Raw genomic sequence first — 16,935 nt, forward strand, 5'->3', positions numbered from 1 at the left:
AACGTGGGTTATACAACAGAGATGTATAAATTGGGTAAGGAATTCAAGACCTAGGAAATGTGTATGCTTTTCTGGCACGGAGGGAATGTGAACTTTAAGCAAGAAATTAAGTGTCCTTCCTAGAATCACCTAAACAATTCCCTTTCATTGGTCAGGGCATCTTAGAGAAAGGATTGCCTGCTGTCGACAGTGTGGAACATGGTGCCTGGCCAGGATGATAGAAATGCCATCCACCAGAGCAGATTTTGCAGGAGACCAGAATGAGGACTTTCTAAAATCTGACCATAAAACCACAGGTTCCAGAAACTTTGGATCTATCTCATACAGTAATGTTACCCTCTTATTTCATCCTTCATCATTTGCCATTGGAAAAAAAAGACTATTTATACTTGATATAAAACCATATATCACAGTTAAACATTTTTGAAGATGCTCAGAGTGCTTTGTAAAAGTCCTGTATGCTATATTACAAACGTGTACTACCACTACCCCATCTCCTGCCTCCCAAGATATATAGGCCTGTAAAGGTAGTTCTTGGTGACTTTTTAGCTCTTGTAGCCTTTTAAAGCAAGTTATCGCCTCTGCATTTAAAAACTGTCAACATCTTCGCAGGGCCTTTCCGCTCTAAGGGATAGAGTTGTAAAGAATATTTTACAGTCTCTTTCTTCCAAAGCTAATATGAAAACATCCAAGTTTACCACTCTCTCTATATCTTAAGAAAGATTTTCTACTACTTGGAATGGATTATCCCATTTGACTTATTTGCTGTTAATTGCATGCCAATAGAAGAAGGATGCAAGTTTTAGAGATCTACAAACTGCATTATTTCAATAGTAAAGGCATTTATGTTAGAAATATAATAGCAATACACACATATGTAGACACACACACATATACACACTCACAAAAAGACAGAACAAAATAAACCTTAGTGAAAAGCTAAGTATTTTAAGTTTCTCCTAAACTATTTTAGACTAAAAGGATTATTTACTTCATTTATACAGTAAATGATATCCCTCTGGTAACAGTTTTATTCAACTAAAACCCATTATTTGTTTGAATTATTATATTGCTATTTGGGTCCACTCTGGAAAATCTTTAGCAGGGTAATACGCAAACTAAGGGATTTCAAAAATCTTCAAGATTTTTTTCTCTGAAAAAAATTTCCTACAATGCTTCAGAAACCTCTCATCACTCAATGTTTTAAAAGTATACAGCATGATCACTGCAATAACAATATTTCACATAAGTTTTGCTTAAAATAATAAAAACTCATTCTTTGTGACACACTGAATCATCATTTTGATGGTAGAAGTGCAGAGAGACAGATGAGGACACCTTTCCATTTACCTTCATTTGAGGTGCATCTAAGTGACAAGAGCAGGGCGAGACTCTGCTTTGTTAACACACAACTGATGACTCAGGCAAATCAGATGGCAAATTACCTTTGAGAGGTCCCCAGCCTCCAAATAGAAGCAGATAACAAACACGTTCCACGTAACCCAGAGGACTAGCCAGACAGCATACTGTAGAAAAGCAAGAGAGAAATATCATGTAATTAATTTTGAACCAGCTAAGTAGGATTTAAATAGAATTTGAACTTCCGAACACCAAATCTTAAGATTAGTGGGAAATTAGATATTACTTCTTTCTAAGGAACAGGGTAAAATGTACATTTATCTCTAGTTCTTTTTTTTTTTTTTTTTTTTTTTTCTCTCCTCACTGTTATGGACTCTTAGTATTACAGCTCAAACTTGTTTAGGAATTTTGTTGTTGTTGTTTTTAGCCAAAAGAAAGGGTAGCCCAAATTTCTGTTTTAAGGAGGAATGGTTATGGTTTCTAGACATCTAAAAAAAAATGATGCCCTGATAGATAATATCAATGGTAATCTGTCGAAAAGAGACCACTTATCTTCCTTTAGCAAGATCAACCCATGTATGATAACATGTAACTTTTTCCCAAGTTATCTAGGGTCATCTTCAAATCAGTCTTCACACCTCTGTCCCATCTAATCGGTTTTGCTCTTTGGTATCGTCTTTCCATTTATCTTTTCATCTTATTCTCTTAGATCTCCCATTATAGTGACCATACAGTTATTAGCTGTAATTTATTCTGTTGTTTATTCAGTGTGCTTTCTTCATCAGTGACAAATTTTTCTTACCTGAGCATTCAGTTAACTAAAACTTATGAAGTTTACCATAAATTTACTATGGTAAATTTATAAAATTTACCGTAGTCCTGAGCATTCAGTTAACTAAAATCTATGAAGCCCCTAGAAAGAAACATGGTAGTAAGACACTGAGGATGCAGAGACCAATGAGAGATTCCCCCTAAGTTCAAGTGAAGGAAGTAGTTTAGAAAAGAAATGATTCTTATATAAGAACATAAATAGATATAGAGTCTGAGCTCAAGGAAGGAAGATGGGAGACATGTATAAACTATCCTGAGAAAAGGTAGACCTGCAAAGTTTAACAGAAGAGGTGAAACAAGATAACTTAAGGATTTTACCAAGTGTAGGGGTTGAAAGGGTGCTGTAAACAAAGAAAGTAATAGTGTGAATTTAAAACAAAAAATGGGCAAGAGGCTACCATGTCATTTTCCTGCTAAATAAATACCAATGGGCTCTCATTCTACACACAAGTTCCAAAAATCTTTATTTTAGAGTTCAAGGACCTCCATGATTTGTACCATATTATCTTTTCAGATACATGTTTCAGTTCATCTCTCAAGTCATTATGGGTTACAGATGCACTGGATTACTTGTCGCTCCATGTACATGGAAAGCTATTTATCACCACTGTGCCATTTTGTATGTTATCCTTTATCCTCTGATAATTTTTCTTTTCCCTTTGTACTTCTTTTACCACCTATCAATGCTTTATTTTTCATCAGAAGTCAATATAAATATCATCTCCTGAATGATATCCAGTTGGAAATGGTGTACCCCTGCTTCGTGTATACAATTAAGATCTCCAATAAAATCTTATTTGCTTGAATTTAATTCCAAACATGGTATATCTAATTATTTGCATATTTTCTCCAGTGCATGATAATAAGTTCCTTGAGAGAAGCGACTGTTTATATCCCTAAATTGCTAACTTAGTACTTTGTACAAAATAGGTACTCAGAAAATATTTTCTAAACCAATCAATGAATGAGGAGCAGTAAGAAAAAAAAAAAAAAAACTATTTTCGGAGGCAGCACTCCTTCCACCCTTTCTAGGTCTGGTTTTTATGAAAATATTATGATAATTCATGTAGTGTGAGAACTGAGAGCCCTAAGTGATGAGTTGATGTAACAATAAATTTTACATAATTTATTAACTTTATATCAGCTGTTTTCCAGGTGATACGTTCATCTGACTGCTGAATACTTGTATTGATCAATGAGAATAAAGTAAGGGCAAAACTAAATGGTCCAAAACAAAAGAAGGGGTTTGAGACATGAGGGCTGGGAACTGGAAGTAAGATCACGAAGCTCAGTAGGCTGGAGCAAGGAATTTCAGTTCTAGAACAGCAATCTATGAGATGTCCAAGTTTGCTTAGTATTAGAAAGTAAGAATTCATCTCACAATTTTTTTAAAATACTAAAATCTAGATATATTGGTCTGTTTTGGATATTTTGATATTAGTCTTAGAAATATAATGGACTGAGTCCTACTTTAAGAGTAAATAGGTGAAGGGAAAAAAAATGCCTATAAGTTCCTGTGACCTGATTTAAGTGAATGTAAAAAATAATGAAAGCATGATTGACTGAAATGTTTTATTATATTCTTTGTTCTTGGTGACATACTTTCCTTACCTTTATAATGGAGGGCTAAATAGGCACAATTTTAAAAGCCAAAGTTGCAGTATAAGTAAAATACTTGATAAGAGTAGATGAAACACACTGTAGTACATTTATTAAATATTCCTGAAAATGACACTGGTTGGCAGGTTTCCTGATGAGGCATTAAAGAATGCCAACAGAAGAGCTATAGCATCTATTTTGCAAATAAAGTTATATTTTAAGATCATAAAACACTGAAAATATTACCTGCATCCACGGGGCATGCATGGCATGATCACGCTTTCATTATATAGTGTATATATAGTAAGAATTTGGGATTTTCATCTAGATTAATTTTGGTATTGCTCATACTAAGTTACTTGCATATATGTGCATGTGTAAATGTATAATTAGGTTAGTTTAAAAATCAAGCTAAAAAGAAAATATATGCATTAGTTACTGAAATTAATAATTTTATGGAAATATAAGTAAGATATAATGGGTTGTATACAAATAAGTTGAATACAGAAATTAAGAATTTAGGATCTAAAGTCTGGATCACTTAGGAGCTCAATGGCTATCTTCAAGTTTCACTGCACTTTAGTTTTCCCTAATGTAAGATCATCTTAAGTTTCACATAAACCAAACTTATGTTGTTTATATGAATATGGTTTGAAAGTAGTCAATATTTGAGTTCTTACTCCATGTTGCTATTTTATGATGATTATATTCCATCATCCCTTTTTTTTTTTTAATAACATAGCAGTGATCTCCACATTATTATCTCCCTAGGATGCTCAAAAATACACTTTTTACTTTGTTAGGCAAAATATTTTTCCATCTAATTCAACTTGCAATCTAGACTTTGTTCCTTAATGAAACAAATTCTTCTCTATAACATGTCTATTTTTGATACATTCATGCCAATAATGATTGATGATATTTAATAAAACAAATCCTTTCATTTGATTTCATTAAAATACTTTTATTTATGATTGATTGCACTTCATAATTATAAAGCATTTTCTACGTTATACTTTATGAGTTGCTTTTTCATGGTATTTATTACTAATGATTTTGTTCTTTTTTATCCCATTTCTCCTATAGTCATCCAGAAGGACATGGCCGTGTCTTCGCATTTCTTAGCATTCTGCATTACAAACTTGTAGGCCTATGATGCACTCCATTAAAGATTTTCAAAAGTGAATTATCACCTTTAGTGGTGTGGTACTTGTAATAAACACAGAAACCCACACTAATGCTACAGAGGGTAATCCTGTTTTGCATCATTATTGAAAGGAAGGGTTTTTTCCTAATTTAATTTTCATTTAACTTCGATCATTAACTTTCTCACACCGCCTTTGCTCATTCCTTTTTCTTTTTCCTAACTTGCTTTCCTCAATTCAGTAGCCAGTGTTTACTTAAATCTCTTCTAATCGGATTTTGCTTGGTTGCCTAAATATTGAGGAGGATTTTGCATTCCCTTGGCATTTGGCTTATGAACAATTTTTTCAATAAATCTTATCATTCACAGTGTTCTAAAATTACTCATCATAATTTAAGAGTGTAAAGATTCATACTAACTTTTTCCCAGGTACTACAGTTGAAGTGATATAATTGACAATTGCTCAGTTTGAATATAATTGAAAATGATGTCCTGCATAGGAGAGAGAACATACTTGCCAGATAGCACCTCACTTTAAGGGTTGATTTCTGCAGCACTAAGTGGACCAGTTGAGCGGTTGATTCAACTTGAGTCCCCAGCTAAATGCTTAAAATTATCAGCTTAAAAAAGGTTGAATTGAGCCATCATGGCTTCCCTGTTGTATCTGTGGCTCCAATGATGAAATCAAATTAGCTGTATAAGATGAAACTTGTCAATCATGATAGGCAAAAATATTGGTCAGGACCATAGACAAGGTATCATAAGTATTATACAACACGTAACTACTTTGTGCAATGGTTACATAATAATTAGAAAGAGCCTCAAACTAAAAGGTTGATAAACATTTTATTGGAAAGTAATGAGTTATAACTAATGACACTGCCAGTGTTTTCCACCTCTCTTAAAAGAAAACTGCCTAAAGTCTATAATTAATTTTTAATTATTATTATTTTTTGGCTGCACTTATGGCATGCAAAAGTTCCCTTGCCAGGGATTGAACATGTGCACAGCTATAACCAGAGCCACAGCAGTGATGATTCTGGAGCCTTAACCTGGTGAGCCATGAGGGAATTTTATTTTATTTTATTATTATTATTTTTTTAATTTTTAATTTTTTTGTCTTTTTGTGTGTTTTTTTTTTTTTTTCTTGAGCCGATCCCGCGGCATATGGAGGTTCCCAGGCTAGGGGTCGAATCGGAGCTATAGCCACCAGCCTATGCCAGAGAGCCACAGCAACGCAAGATCCGAGACGCGTCTGCAACCTACACCACATCTCACGGCAACGCCAGACCCTTTAACCCACTGAGCAAGGGCAGGGATCGAACCTGCAACCTCATGGTTCCTAGTCGGATTTGTTAACCACTGCACCACGATGGGAACTCCAGGGAATTTTATTTTTAAAATGTATTTAACAAAAATAAAATATATGAGCTTTAGCATCATTTTTTCAAGTTTTCTTGTACATACATACACAGATACAGCATTTCCACTTTTATTTGAATTATATTTAATTTCTGCCTTGAGGAAAACTGGAAATTTTATGGTATTGAATTTCAAAATAATTTATTCTTTTATGAGGAGGCTATTATTTCAAACAAATGAATTTCCCTATTTTTCTCACTAATTCATAATAATTCCAGAGTTGCTTTTATAACATTAAAGTTCAGAAGCGAGCATTACTTGTATTGGAAATTTAAATTTATGATGTCTCTGGCTTTTTTAATTTCTTATTTTTTCATTTATGTCTTGAGATAGAGAAATATTGGAATAATGTTTTAGTAGAAAACACTCCATTTTTTCCAAAGAAAATATTTATATATTTATTCAGAAATTTTTTGATACTAGACAATTTCTCATGCCAAATGTTACTAAGTTAAAAATTGAATAATAACTACACTTCTTTTCTAATTACATTTCACTTTATCTTGTAACTTTAAAATTTTTAATTATGAATATAAATTTTTATGGATTCTCAAAGAAGCATCTTTCTTGCAAACTTTTTTCTTGTTTTCTTTCTCCTTCCTTCCCTCCTCCCTCTTTTCCTTTCTTTTTCCTTTAATATATTCAAGTTGCAGTGGGATTGTAAATACATGAGGCCAGAGACTATATTTTTATTTACCAAAAAATGCCTGGTATAACATATATGCAGGAGAGAAGAAGGGGTCACACACACACACACACAAACACACACAGACAGAGAGAAAGAGAAGAAAATATATGTAAATATATATTAATGATCTAAATTACATCTGTGACTTTCCCTTAAAAACAACTGAAACCAAGAAGGGCTCTGTGGGGCTCCTGGGCACAAAAGGCCTTCTGTGCCTCCCCATTTCTTGTGTTTAGGAAATGGGTCTCATTCAGCACCAGGACCCTCCCTGACTTTTAAGGGGTAGGCTCAGACAGTTTGCTGATGGGGAAGGAAGGGGATGCAAAGTCAAGGGAGGAAAGGTCAAGCAGCAAGAGCATAGTCTTGGGGTAATATCCTGGTTCCCACTCAAGGGATACACATAATAATGTAGGAATCTTATACACCTAAAAGTTACATTCCTTATGCTTGTTTTAGAAATGAATACTTAAAAACTGAACAGGTTGGAGCCCTTCTTTGTGCTTCTCCCTCATTTGATTTCACCCTATACACCATCACCTGTAAGCTAAAGATTAGGCACCCTAAGCACAATTGCCTGTAGGTTAAAGATTATTAATTAGCACACGATGTTTTTCAGAAACGTTCCTAGTTTGTTCTAATCTTTGATCAATATCCCTTTTTTGCAAGTACTGTTATTCTAGGCAATAGCCCAGAAGACCACCACCAGGATCACACTGAGATCTGACACCAGATTCAATGACTGAGATTCCTCCAAAGAAATAAGAATGCAGGTCTGCTCCAATCCTGATTCTTACCTGAAACCCTGTTTTTCTCCTTTTAGACTGTAAAACTCCCTGCAGTTCTTCCCCAAAGGAGGGGCACAGTCTTTAAGGCCTGCTGTGGCCTCCTTTTCCTGGCAAAGCAATAATAGCTATTTTTTTTTTCTCCTTCACTCAAAACTCTGTCTCTGCATTTCTATTTGGCACCAGCGGACAGAGGCTGAGTTTCGGCAACACTGCAACAGTCTAGAAAACTATTATCAATCATATTATCATAATTATAGAGTGACAGATGCTGATACAATTCAAGCATCGGGCACATTATTTCATAAATGCTTAGTTAGAAAAGGAGTTGGGAGAGTGAACTGGTTCATATTTATTAAGAACCAGCTGGATGCAAATGACCAGAACAGATGCTCTAGAGAAACATATAGGATATATCTAAGTCACTCACTCTCCTGAAATGATATACATTTATCGTTGACATGTAGTTGGTGCAATCATAGGAATCTTTTCAGGTATAATTATTTTTACTAGAAAGCAACACTCATATCAGCTCACTAGTAACACTAATATTTTGTTGCTGGTATAAAAGTAATAATGTAATCAGTTCTAATGAACTGTGACAGAAGCCTTCCTGAGAAGCACTGTACTAGTGAATAATGTCTTGAAAACAACTCCTTTAAGCAACAGTTTGGAATTATTAACAATCAAGCGTTTAAATATTAATGATGGAAATATTTTAATAGATATAAGTGTATACCCATAAAATAAATTTCCTGTCTAAAATGATTGGAATATACTCATCTTTTGCTCAAAGCTAATTATATTTTTGCTTCATTTTCTCATCTGTAACAGCAGTATCACTTAATCTATTTAGGCGTTCTCATCACTTTCTCAAACATTGTTATAAAAAAAGAACAAAAGTGGCCCAAATAAAGCAGCTTATTTTCTAATTCTTAATCATCTTAGGACCAGTGACAGCCAGCTTTAAGATGTAAATCCTGTCTCCTAATTAGTAAATCCTGTTATATCTACTTCACGCTATAAAAACTTGCACTTGAGATAAGTTACTAAATAAAATACACTACTATCACAATCATCAGTTTGACCAAGGATGAAGGCTCTGATCAGGTTATCAACCAGAATCTGATAAAAATCCAATTCTATTCATAGATCATTCTGTAGATCACAAAGGAACACAGGTTTCTCCTTTCTTATTTTACCTACGCTGCTATTAAATGTTCATGTTTCTTTGTGAGTTTACATTTACATAAACATTTTAAAGACCATATCACTTTTAATTCATTTTATAAGATTATATTTCCCCTCAATTATAGAAATTTCTTATTGTAGAAAATATTGAAAATTTTGAACATCAGAAATGGGAAACAGAAAATACAATACTTAGGTGTAAAAACTGGTTATCACTTTAGTGTATATATATTTCCATCCTTTTTTCTACAAATATGTTTTAATCATTTGTGTTTAAATCTTGCTCTATATTGCTACCTGGTTTTTTTGCATTTTGTTAAAAATTTTATTGAATACTTTGAAGCATATGTTGCAATTCAGTGATGCACTATGGCTTATAAAACTTATTCTCTGTTAAACTTTTAATGTTTTTCTTATTGTTCTATTTTGATCAGTTTCTATAACTCTGGATTTTACTTAAGAAATTTTAGTTTAGTTTAGCATGTTTAATCATATCTGAAAATATTTTGCTTAAATGGACTATTTGTAAGACCATAAATGTTACAATATCCAACAGGCACTATTTTAATGAACATATAAACAAGGTTATTAAATTTTACACAACCCCAAATAAAAACAGATTCCCCAAAGGCATTCTATTCTTCTTGAAGCAAAACGTGGAAAATGATTCTCTTAGATTGAAAAAAAACAATGATACTCATACACCTTGAAGACACCTGTACATAACTAATTTCATTCCTTTTAACTCACATGAAATATTTCAAAGATATTTATAGCCCTACAGCCCTAAGGCTAGAAGGATTCCACTGAAAGAAATTTTGATACTAAACAATAATAAATCAAGCAATGTAGGAACATTCTAATTGACATATGCAAATAAGAAATTTGAAAGCTAATAAAACATAAGAACGAGTGAGAAAAAAAATCAAACTACACTTTTAAAAGCTGAAATCTGTGCAGCTTAAAATCAAATAGTAATTTTATTCACACACATTTGTTTCTATAGCAGGGTTTTAAGATGTAGATGTGTAATATATAGATCAGAAAATGGTATGTGAAAGAAAAAAACTTCAACCTATTGAAATGGCAACTTCTGTTTTATTGTCACATATTCATTACACCTTGTGCTTAGAAGTGACATCAAAAAAACAGTACCCATTTTTTCCAGTCAGCAAATAATGTGAAGTCATATTTATTGATCTTGGTTTTTGAAATCACAGTTAAAGAATTATGAAGAGTGGGTTTTCTTGTGTTGAAATTTCTTGGACAAGCTCAATAACACTAAAGAAAATAAAATTGCTTCTGGCTCTGGTTATTTAGGAATTTGAAGATTACAGTTAAGATCATCTTATAATACATTAAAACTATTTTAATGTGAATTCAAAAAAATATATATATCATACTGTTTTTATTCTATTACTTAGATGCCATCAACTTTCTGTATACAAAAAAAAAGGTAGATTGAGAAAGGCCCCTCCCAAAGGTATTCATATTATAATCCCAGGAATTTGTGGATGTTACTTGTTATTTTACATAGCAAATAAATAAAAGTCTCTGCATATGTGATTGTTAAAGGTTTTTAAATGGGGAGATTTTGGATTATTGAAGTGTCCCAATGTAATCACATATATCCTTATAAGTAGGAAGGTGGATATTTTACACACATAATTAGACAATATGAGCAGAGTAGACAGATTTAAAGATTGTGTGCTGTGGGCACAATCCAAGGAATCCTGTAGCTAGCCAACACTGGAAGAGGCAAGAATCAGATTTCTCCTAGAGCCCCTGGAAGTACAATGAACCTTTACTTGGGCTCAGAGATACAGATTTCAGACTTCTTGACTCCAGAACTGTGAGAGAGAATGAATTTCTGCTGTCTTAAGTCACCAAGTGTCTGAAATTTGTTACAGCAGCTATAGGAAACTAATATACACACTCAAATCTTCTCTTCTCTTATCCATTGACCTTTCAATGTAATGTAACCCTGAAGAGTACAATGCCTAAGTACTTGTGGAGAAATGCAACTATCTTCAAAATTAAGATCCACTCTTTTGAGGCAATTATATCACTGCTGCAGAATCAGTCCACTGCTAATCTCTGGATGGCATGCAAACATAAATATCTTGTTTTATTTATATGCCATATGCAATTACTGTGAAAATCTTTACTTGGAAATGAAGTATTTTTGTTTTATGAGTCTCAATCTGTTCTTAGGTATTTTCAACATTCTAACAATATAAGGCTGTTTTATTGTTTTCAGAAGTTATTGCATAAAGTTGTAAGAAATCAATACATTTAGAGTCCTGAATATTTTGAGACTTTGATAAAAACTGTCAAAATGAGTTAAATACCTAGAAAAGGACACAATTCAAGTAACTTTTTATTGCAACTAACTTTGGAAGCAAGGAAGAGGAATAGCAAATGATAATCATTATCAGTATGGTGAACTTATATTTAGTTAGGAAAATGAATCACATAATTAGAATATTAAAAATTCTAACAAATAGTCCTAAATTTATAAGCTATCACAATTACCTTGAAAATTTAGAAAGGTCTTAAACCACTCATTGTTTAATATATGTCAATCCAAATATTCTTCTGTATCACTTTTTAGCAATTAAGCAATGTTTAGCATTTAACCCTGAGGAAATACTGCCATATCTAAACATGTAGATTGAGTGGAAAACATTACTTTTAGCTATATGCATATATTTTTATGACTATTATGATCACTTTGAAGGCATGTATGTTTCCAATTGATTAATATATCTTAGGATACCTAAAAATGAAAAATGTTGAGTCCCCTCTACTTATAACAAATAATTAATTTGAAAAGTTACATTATTAACCATAGGTTGTATTATCATCTTTCAACTGTTCTTTATGAAAGATTTTATGGTACACATGGGCAACAGCACTTTTTATAAGGGTCAATAATATAAACAAAGGAGATGGCTTACAACTGGAAGTGACTGACTCAGGGGCTCTGGCCAACCCAGGTTCCTGAAGAGCTTGACATGCCTGCACATTATTAACTGTGACACTGTTGGGGAGTTCTCCTCAGAAAAAATAATACATAACACACAATTTATTTTCAAAAAGATAATCCTGCTAGGGTGTCAAACACAAAGTCTGCCTGCTCAACCTGCTCAATAGGGTAGCTGGTTCCCCACAAGTCTTAATATTCTATATGGTCAACTGAAGGGTGTTTCTCAATATCACATAAATGACCTAATTAATTATGTAGCAATCATAGCTAATAGGGACAAATTAATGAGGCAATGTTCAACTCAGTAGCCATATGTAAACATAAATACATATTTATAGAACAGTATTCTAAAGTAGGTGCTTGGCTACATTTTAGATTGTAATATTCATGTAGAAAATGAAACTCCAAATTTATAGATGTGAATACATCTGTACATGTTAGTAATGAAAAATTACATACTACTTTTTTCATCTTAAAATACTTTTTTTTTTCAATTTGTCAAACAACTTTCCATTTATTATCTCCAAAGCAAGGCTAAAATTACTAGCTTTGGGATCACCTTAGTAAGATAAACAAAAATGAAAACAAAACAAAATAACAATTTGTTAGGAATGCTTTTGGTTGAAAGTAATAAATATGGAACTATAAGTAGTTTTAAGTACTGGTGTTTTTAAAATCTTCTTCCATATGTGAAGTCTCGAAATGGGGTGCTGTTGGCTCAATGCTGCCGTGGCTCCAGATTTAGACCTTTGGGATTTTCTTTCAAATCCTCATATAGTTAACACACTCTTCAAGCAGAAAGGTGCTGGGCAGAAAAGATCCCTTCCTTCTGCAATGCTTTGTTCTTTCAGGAAAGAAAAAAAAAAAAAAATTCCCAAATGCTCTCAGTAAGTGGAACTATGCCACATGCCTACCGTCTTTGCTGAACCCAGTCACCGGCAAAGAAGATTGGGATTATCATGGTTGTCTTATACCAATTTCATCCCCTGGACCTGAGAGAGGATTAGACCCCACTGAGAGCTCTGCTGACCATCCAAATATCTGATGAAACATATTGGGCATCTGTAAGCAGATAAGCCAGGGCAGGCAGAGTTGTCCGTCATTATAATATATGCACATTCTAATTTTGTTTCCTTTAGTATGCAAAAATAATAAATATTATTTATAATATGTAAATAATTGCTATTTAACATTTTTTATGCGTCTCTTGTTTTCTAGAGAAATACTCAGCCCTTTGCCTCAGTAAGACTCTATATATATCCAACTAAATAGAGAAGTAATTTAGTAAAACATCCAAAGGAAGTAAAAGATTTCAGATCATCCACAGAGGAAGCACAGAAATCAGATGGAGTGTTTTACAATCTGCCAGATTCAACCTAAGGAACATGCAAAGAGGAAAAATGTCATAGAGCATTAGCTGTATTACTGGAAATGTGAAACATCTATGTCTTAAGAAATGAGAAAAAATATGGAAAACATTAAGACTATTAACATAAGGAAAAGATGGCCCTGGAAAGAGTTAAAAGTAGAAAGTTACCAATGGCATTTGCAAAATGTATATAAATAAGATGTGGTAGATGTGTGGTGGTTCAGAATTTTGACTGAGTAAGCATTATTTACTACTTTTTTTCCTTTTCAAACTAGAAAGTATCTTGCCTCTTTCAACCAGAAACTTTTAATCTCTCAGCTTTTCCATCTCCCTAGCCTCCATCTCAAACTCAAAGCAAGTCTAATAGTCAGGTAAAAAAAACCTTTTAAAATATGTAAATTATCATAATTGGGGTATGTTAATATTATTTATATATTATATGTACTATATATGATTTTTAAAATTGTCTACTTGCTGTGCCTGGTTTAAAAACATCCAAATACAGATACAAGTCAAAAAACATATATTTGGTATTGCCTTAAGCTGACACATTTAAGAAACTTCATTCCATGTGTGGTCTTTGTATGACATTTGATTGTAACTTTGAGGTGAGTATAAGTTCTCTCAAACATTTAAAATTGCTACAACCATGAAGCTTCCTAACTTGCTTTTGGATAAAAAGATTTCCATCAAAATTTTTCCTGGGTGAATATTTTTTGCCTACATAAGTGACAGGACAGACATTTATCAATATTTCATGTGATATGTGTCCTCTGAAGAGCTGTCTTCTTGATTGGATACTGTCAGTAATAAAGGCTTAGTCATAACCTATCTGATGAATATTGCTTGCTATCTCGGTATTTTGGGTTCAAGAGATCTAATGTGCTAAGAAGTCTAGAGAAATGAAGCCTCTTAAAAAGATAGCCATGTGTTCAAACATAAATGTTACTAATTCAGTAAGATGAAACCTTAAAATCACTACACTTTTAATTAATTAAATATCTATATTGAAATGCTTACTACATAAGACAGAATCATTGAATATAGAAAGCCTACCCTTGAAATGAATCATCATGGAATACAAGAACTATTTTTTTAATCAGTTGGTTAAAAGGGAAAAGTCTCTTAAAAGTACTTGGTCCAGTGCAGAGCATAACTCAGTTTTAAGTTTTGTGTCTTTTCACTGTGCAAGACGCTCTGAAAATAACAGTGATAGTATCCAATAAAAATGTCCTTTTGATTTCATTTCTAGCTTATAAGAACACAGGTTTTAAAAGGTAAAGTCATATGCTTACCTTATTAATGAAGTCTTTGGTTTTATGTGCAAACTTCAATTCATACATGAAATACTAATTGAAAAAGCATGTTTATGAAAATCAATTTTGCAATTTTCTTAAATTTATCTATTTTTTTAATCTCTCAGTTTAATTGTGGTAGGCAGAATGATGGCCCCTCAACTATGTCCCACCCTAACCCCCAGAACATTTGAAGATGACAAACTCTGATTCCTGTGACTGTGTTATGCCATAGGCAGAGTTGACCTAAAATAGGGAGCATATCCAAGGGACCCCAATACAATCACATGAATCTTGCAAAGCAGATACCATTTTCCGGCTGGTGGCAGAAGGGGAAGTAGGAAAGATATAAAGCACTTGAAGCTGAAAACAATCCCCAGTAAACAGTCAGTAAGGAAATGAGGACCTCATTCCTACATACAAATTACAATGAATTATGCCCCAAACCTCAATGAGGGGATGAAAACTGTACCTCAGGGGCCCCAGACAGGAGCTTAGGACAGTTGCTATCTCAATTTCTGTCTCCTTAGACCTAAACACAGTATTTAGCCCCAAGCCCACTGGACTTCTGACCTACAGAACTGAAAAAAATGAATGAATGGGTATAATTTAAGCTTCTAAATTTGTGGTAATTTGTCATGCAGCAATAATCCTATTGCATTAACACTGAGGATTTTACTTTTTTAAAAAAAATATTTTTAACTGTCAAGTAATTTCCCACAAGGGCCAAGCACTATAAGTACACTGATATTAAGTAGACTGGATTTACGAGAATATTTCAGACTGACTTTTGGTATATATGTTCCATTTTGAATTTTAAAATATTTTGAAACACTACATTAATTTGCCTATATATGTCTAAAGATAAAATTAACATTATTTATTTCAATTAGTTATTTAATAGAAAAGTATACTTAGAAATTAAGACACCTAAGTTTAAACCCTAACTCCATAATGAATCTACCTCTATAATCGAGACAATATGGGTATGTCTAATTTTGAAACTAACATTCCTGGATGAATGTTAGGTGGTTTTACTGTTATTTTTCCGGTGAGGTATATCCTTTCTCACATAACAAGCATGAGCTGCAGTGCCCATGGGCTAGTCCAACAATGGTGATAGCAATAAACAGAACGTTTCACTCCTTATGTCAGCCACTTAAGACAGTCAATCATTTTTATTGGATATAATGATTGGAGAGTGATACCAACCAAAAGTATTAGCACTGGCAATCACTTTTTGTATCATTATACAAGAACTCTTTTATAAAGGACATGTTCTTCATTTCCTGAGGAAAATATATTAAGAGGAAAAAAAAGAAAAAAGAAAAAACCATCAGCCTTCCTAACGGCCATCAAGTAGACACATTCTTTGCAAGACTGACATTATTTGATCAAATGCATTATCGGTGGTAGATTGGGCCTTGGAGAACATGCTAAAATAATGCCCCCAAAAGTGTACATTTTAATATACATTTAGTATTAAAATTACCTTTGAATGAAGGGTTACTATACATTAACTTTTCAGAAAGATGAAAACAAGGTCAAGGAATGATGATGTGTAAGTCTCAATAATGAATAATTATGTTTCATTATACATATGAGTTTCTTCCAATCTTTGTTTTTTAGTCACTCTGAGTCTAAAATGACTAATTCTCAGCTTACACATGGAATTCAAGGATACAAAGTTTAAAGACTATCTTACTCTTAAAAATGTTTTCCTCCTACTCAAGGGTAGAATTGAGTTTAGTCCAAATAAGTTTTCATCCAAATTAAGTATTATATTTGGTTCTAAAACAGTTATTGTATCTTCATCAAATTACTATGCAAGTCTATGACTAGCCCAGGTGTTAAAGAGTACTCTACTGATAAGGCTAGGGTCTTGGATTGGATGCCCATAGAGACTCAGAATTTTTCTTGTTCATTGCCTATAGAACATAAGTCTTAGGAGAGACACACATCTTAAAAGTAAGGCTACAAAGTGTTATAAGATACATGAACGTGAGGAATGGTAAAAATTCATCCAAACCACTTATAAAATCATGTGCCCTATTTATTGCTGATATATTAATAGTGTCATATTCATGTAGGAATTATATTTTTTCTAATAGATCATATACATAAATTGAAAAAGTTTTGTCAATTTATTTCAGTACAAACTTATTTCTACATAAAATTTCTAGGTGACAAACATGTATTCAAAAGAAATAAAATTCAAATAAAGCATTTTGGAACTCAGACTGTAAGGGGATGCTGTCCAGTGGGT

At 33.0% G+C, this 16,935-nt stretch overlaps 1 protein-coding gene across 30 annotated transcripts in view; it reads right to left on the reverse strand.

Moving 5' to 3' along the window:
- The window catches only part of NKAIN2 (sodium/potassium transporting ATPase interacting 2), a 1,025,455-nt gene that overhangs the window by 476,176 nt on the left and 532,344 nt on the right, over positions 1–16,935 (reverse strand). For all 30 annotated transcript variants that reach the window (XM_084957969.1, XM_084957972.1, XM_021072801.2 and 27 more), the window contains one exon: positions 1,446–1,526. In XM_084957969.1, coding sequence (XP_084814095.1) covers positions 1,446–1,526 — 81 coding nt within the window. The remainder of the gene's footprint in view (positions 1–1,445; positions 1,527–16,935) is intronic.

Source organism: Sus scrofa, chromosome 1 (assembly GCF_054392235.1).
Source record: "Sus scrofa isolate SSC_HxYL_T2T_F1_AM1 chromosome 1, Sscrofa_HxYL_maternal_Yorkshire_Landrace_v2.0, whole genome shotgun sequence".
NCBI lineage: Eukaryota > Metazoa > Chordata > Mammalia > Artiodactyla > Suidae > Sus > Sus scrofa.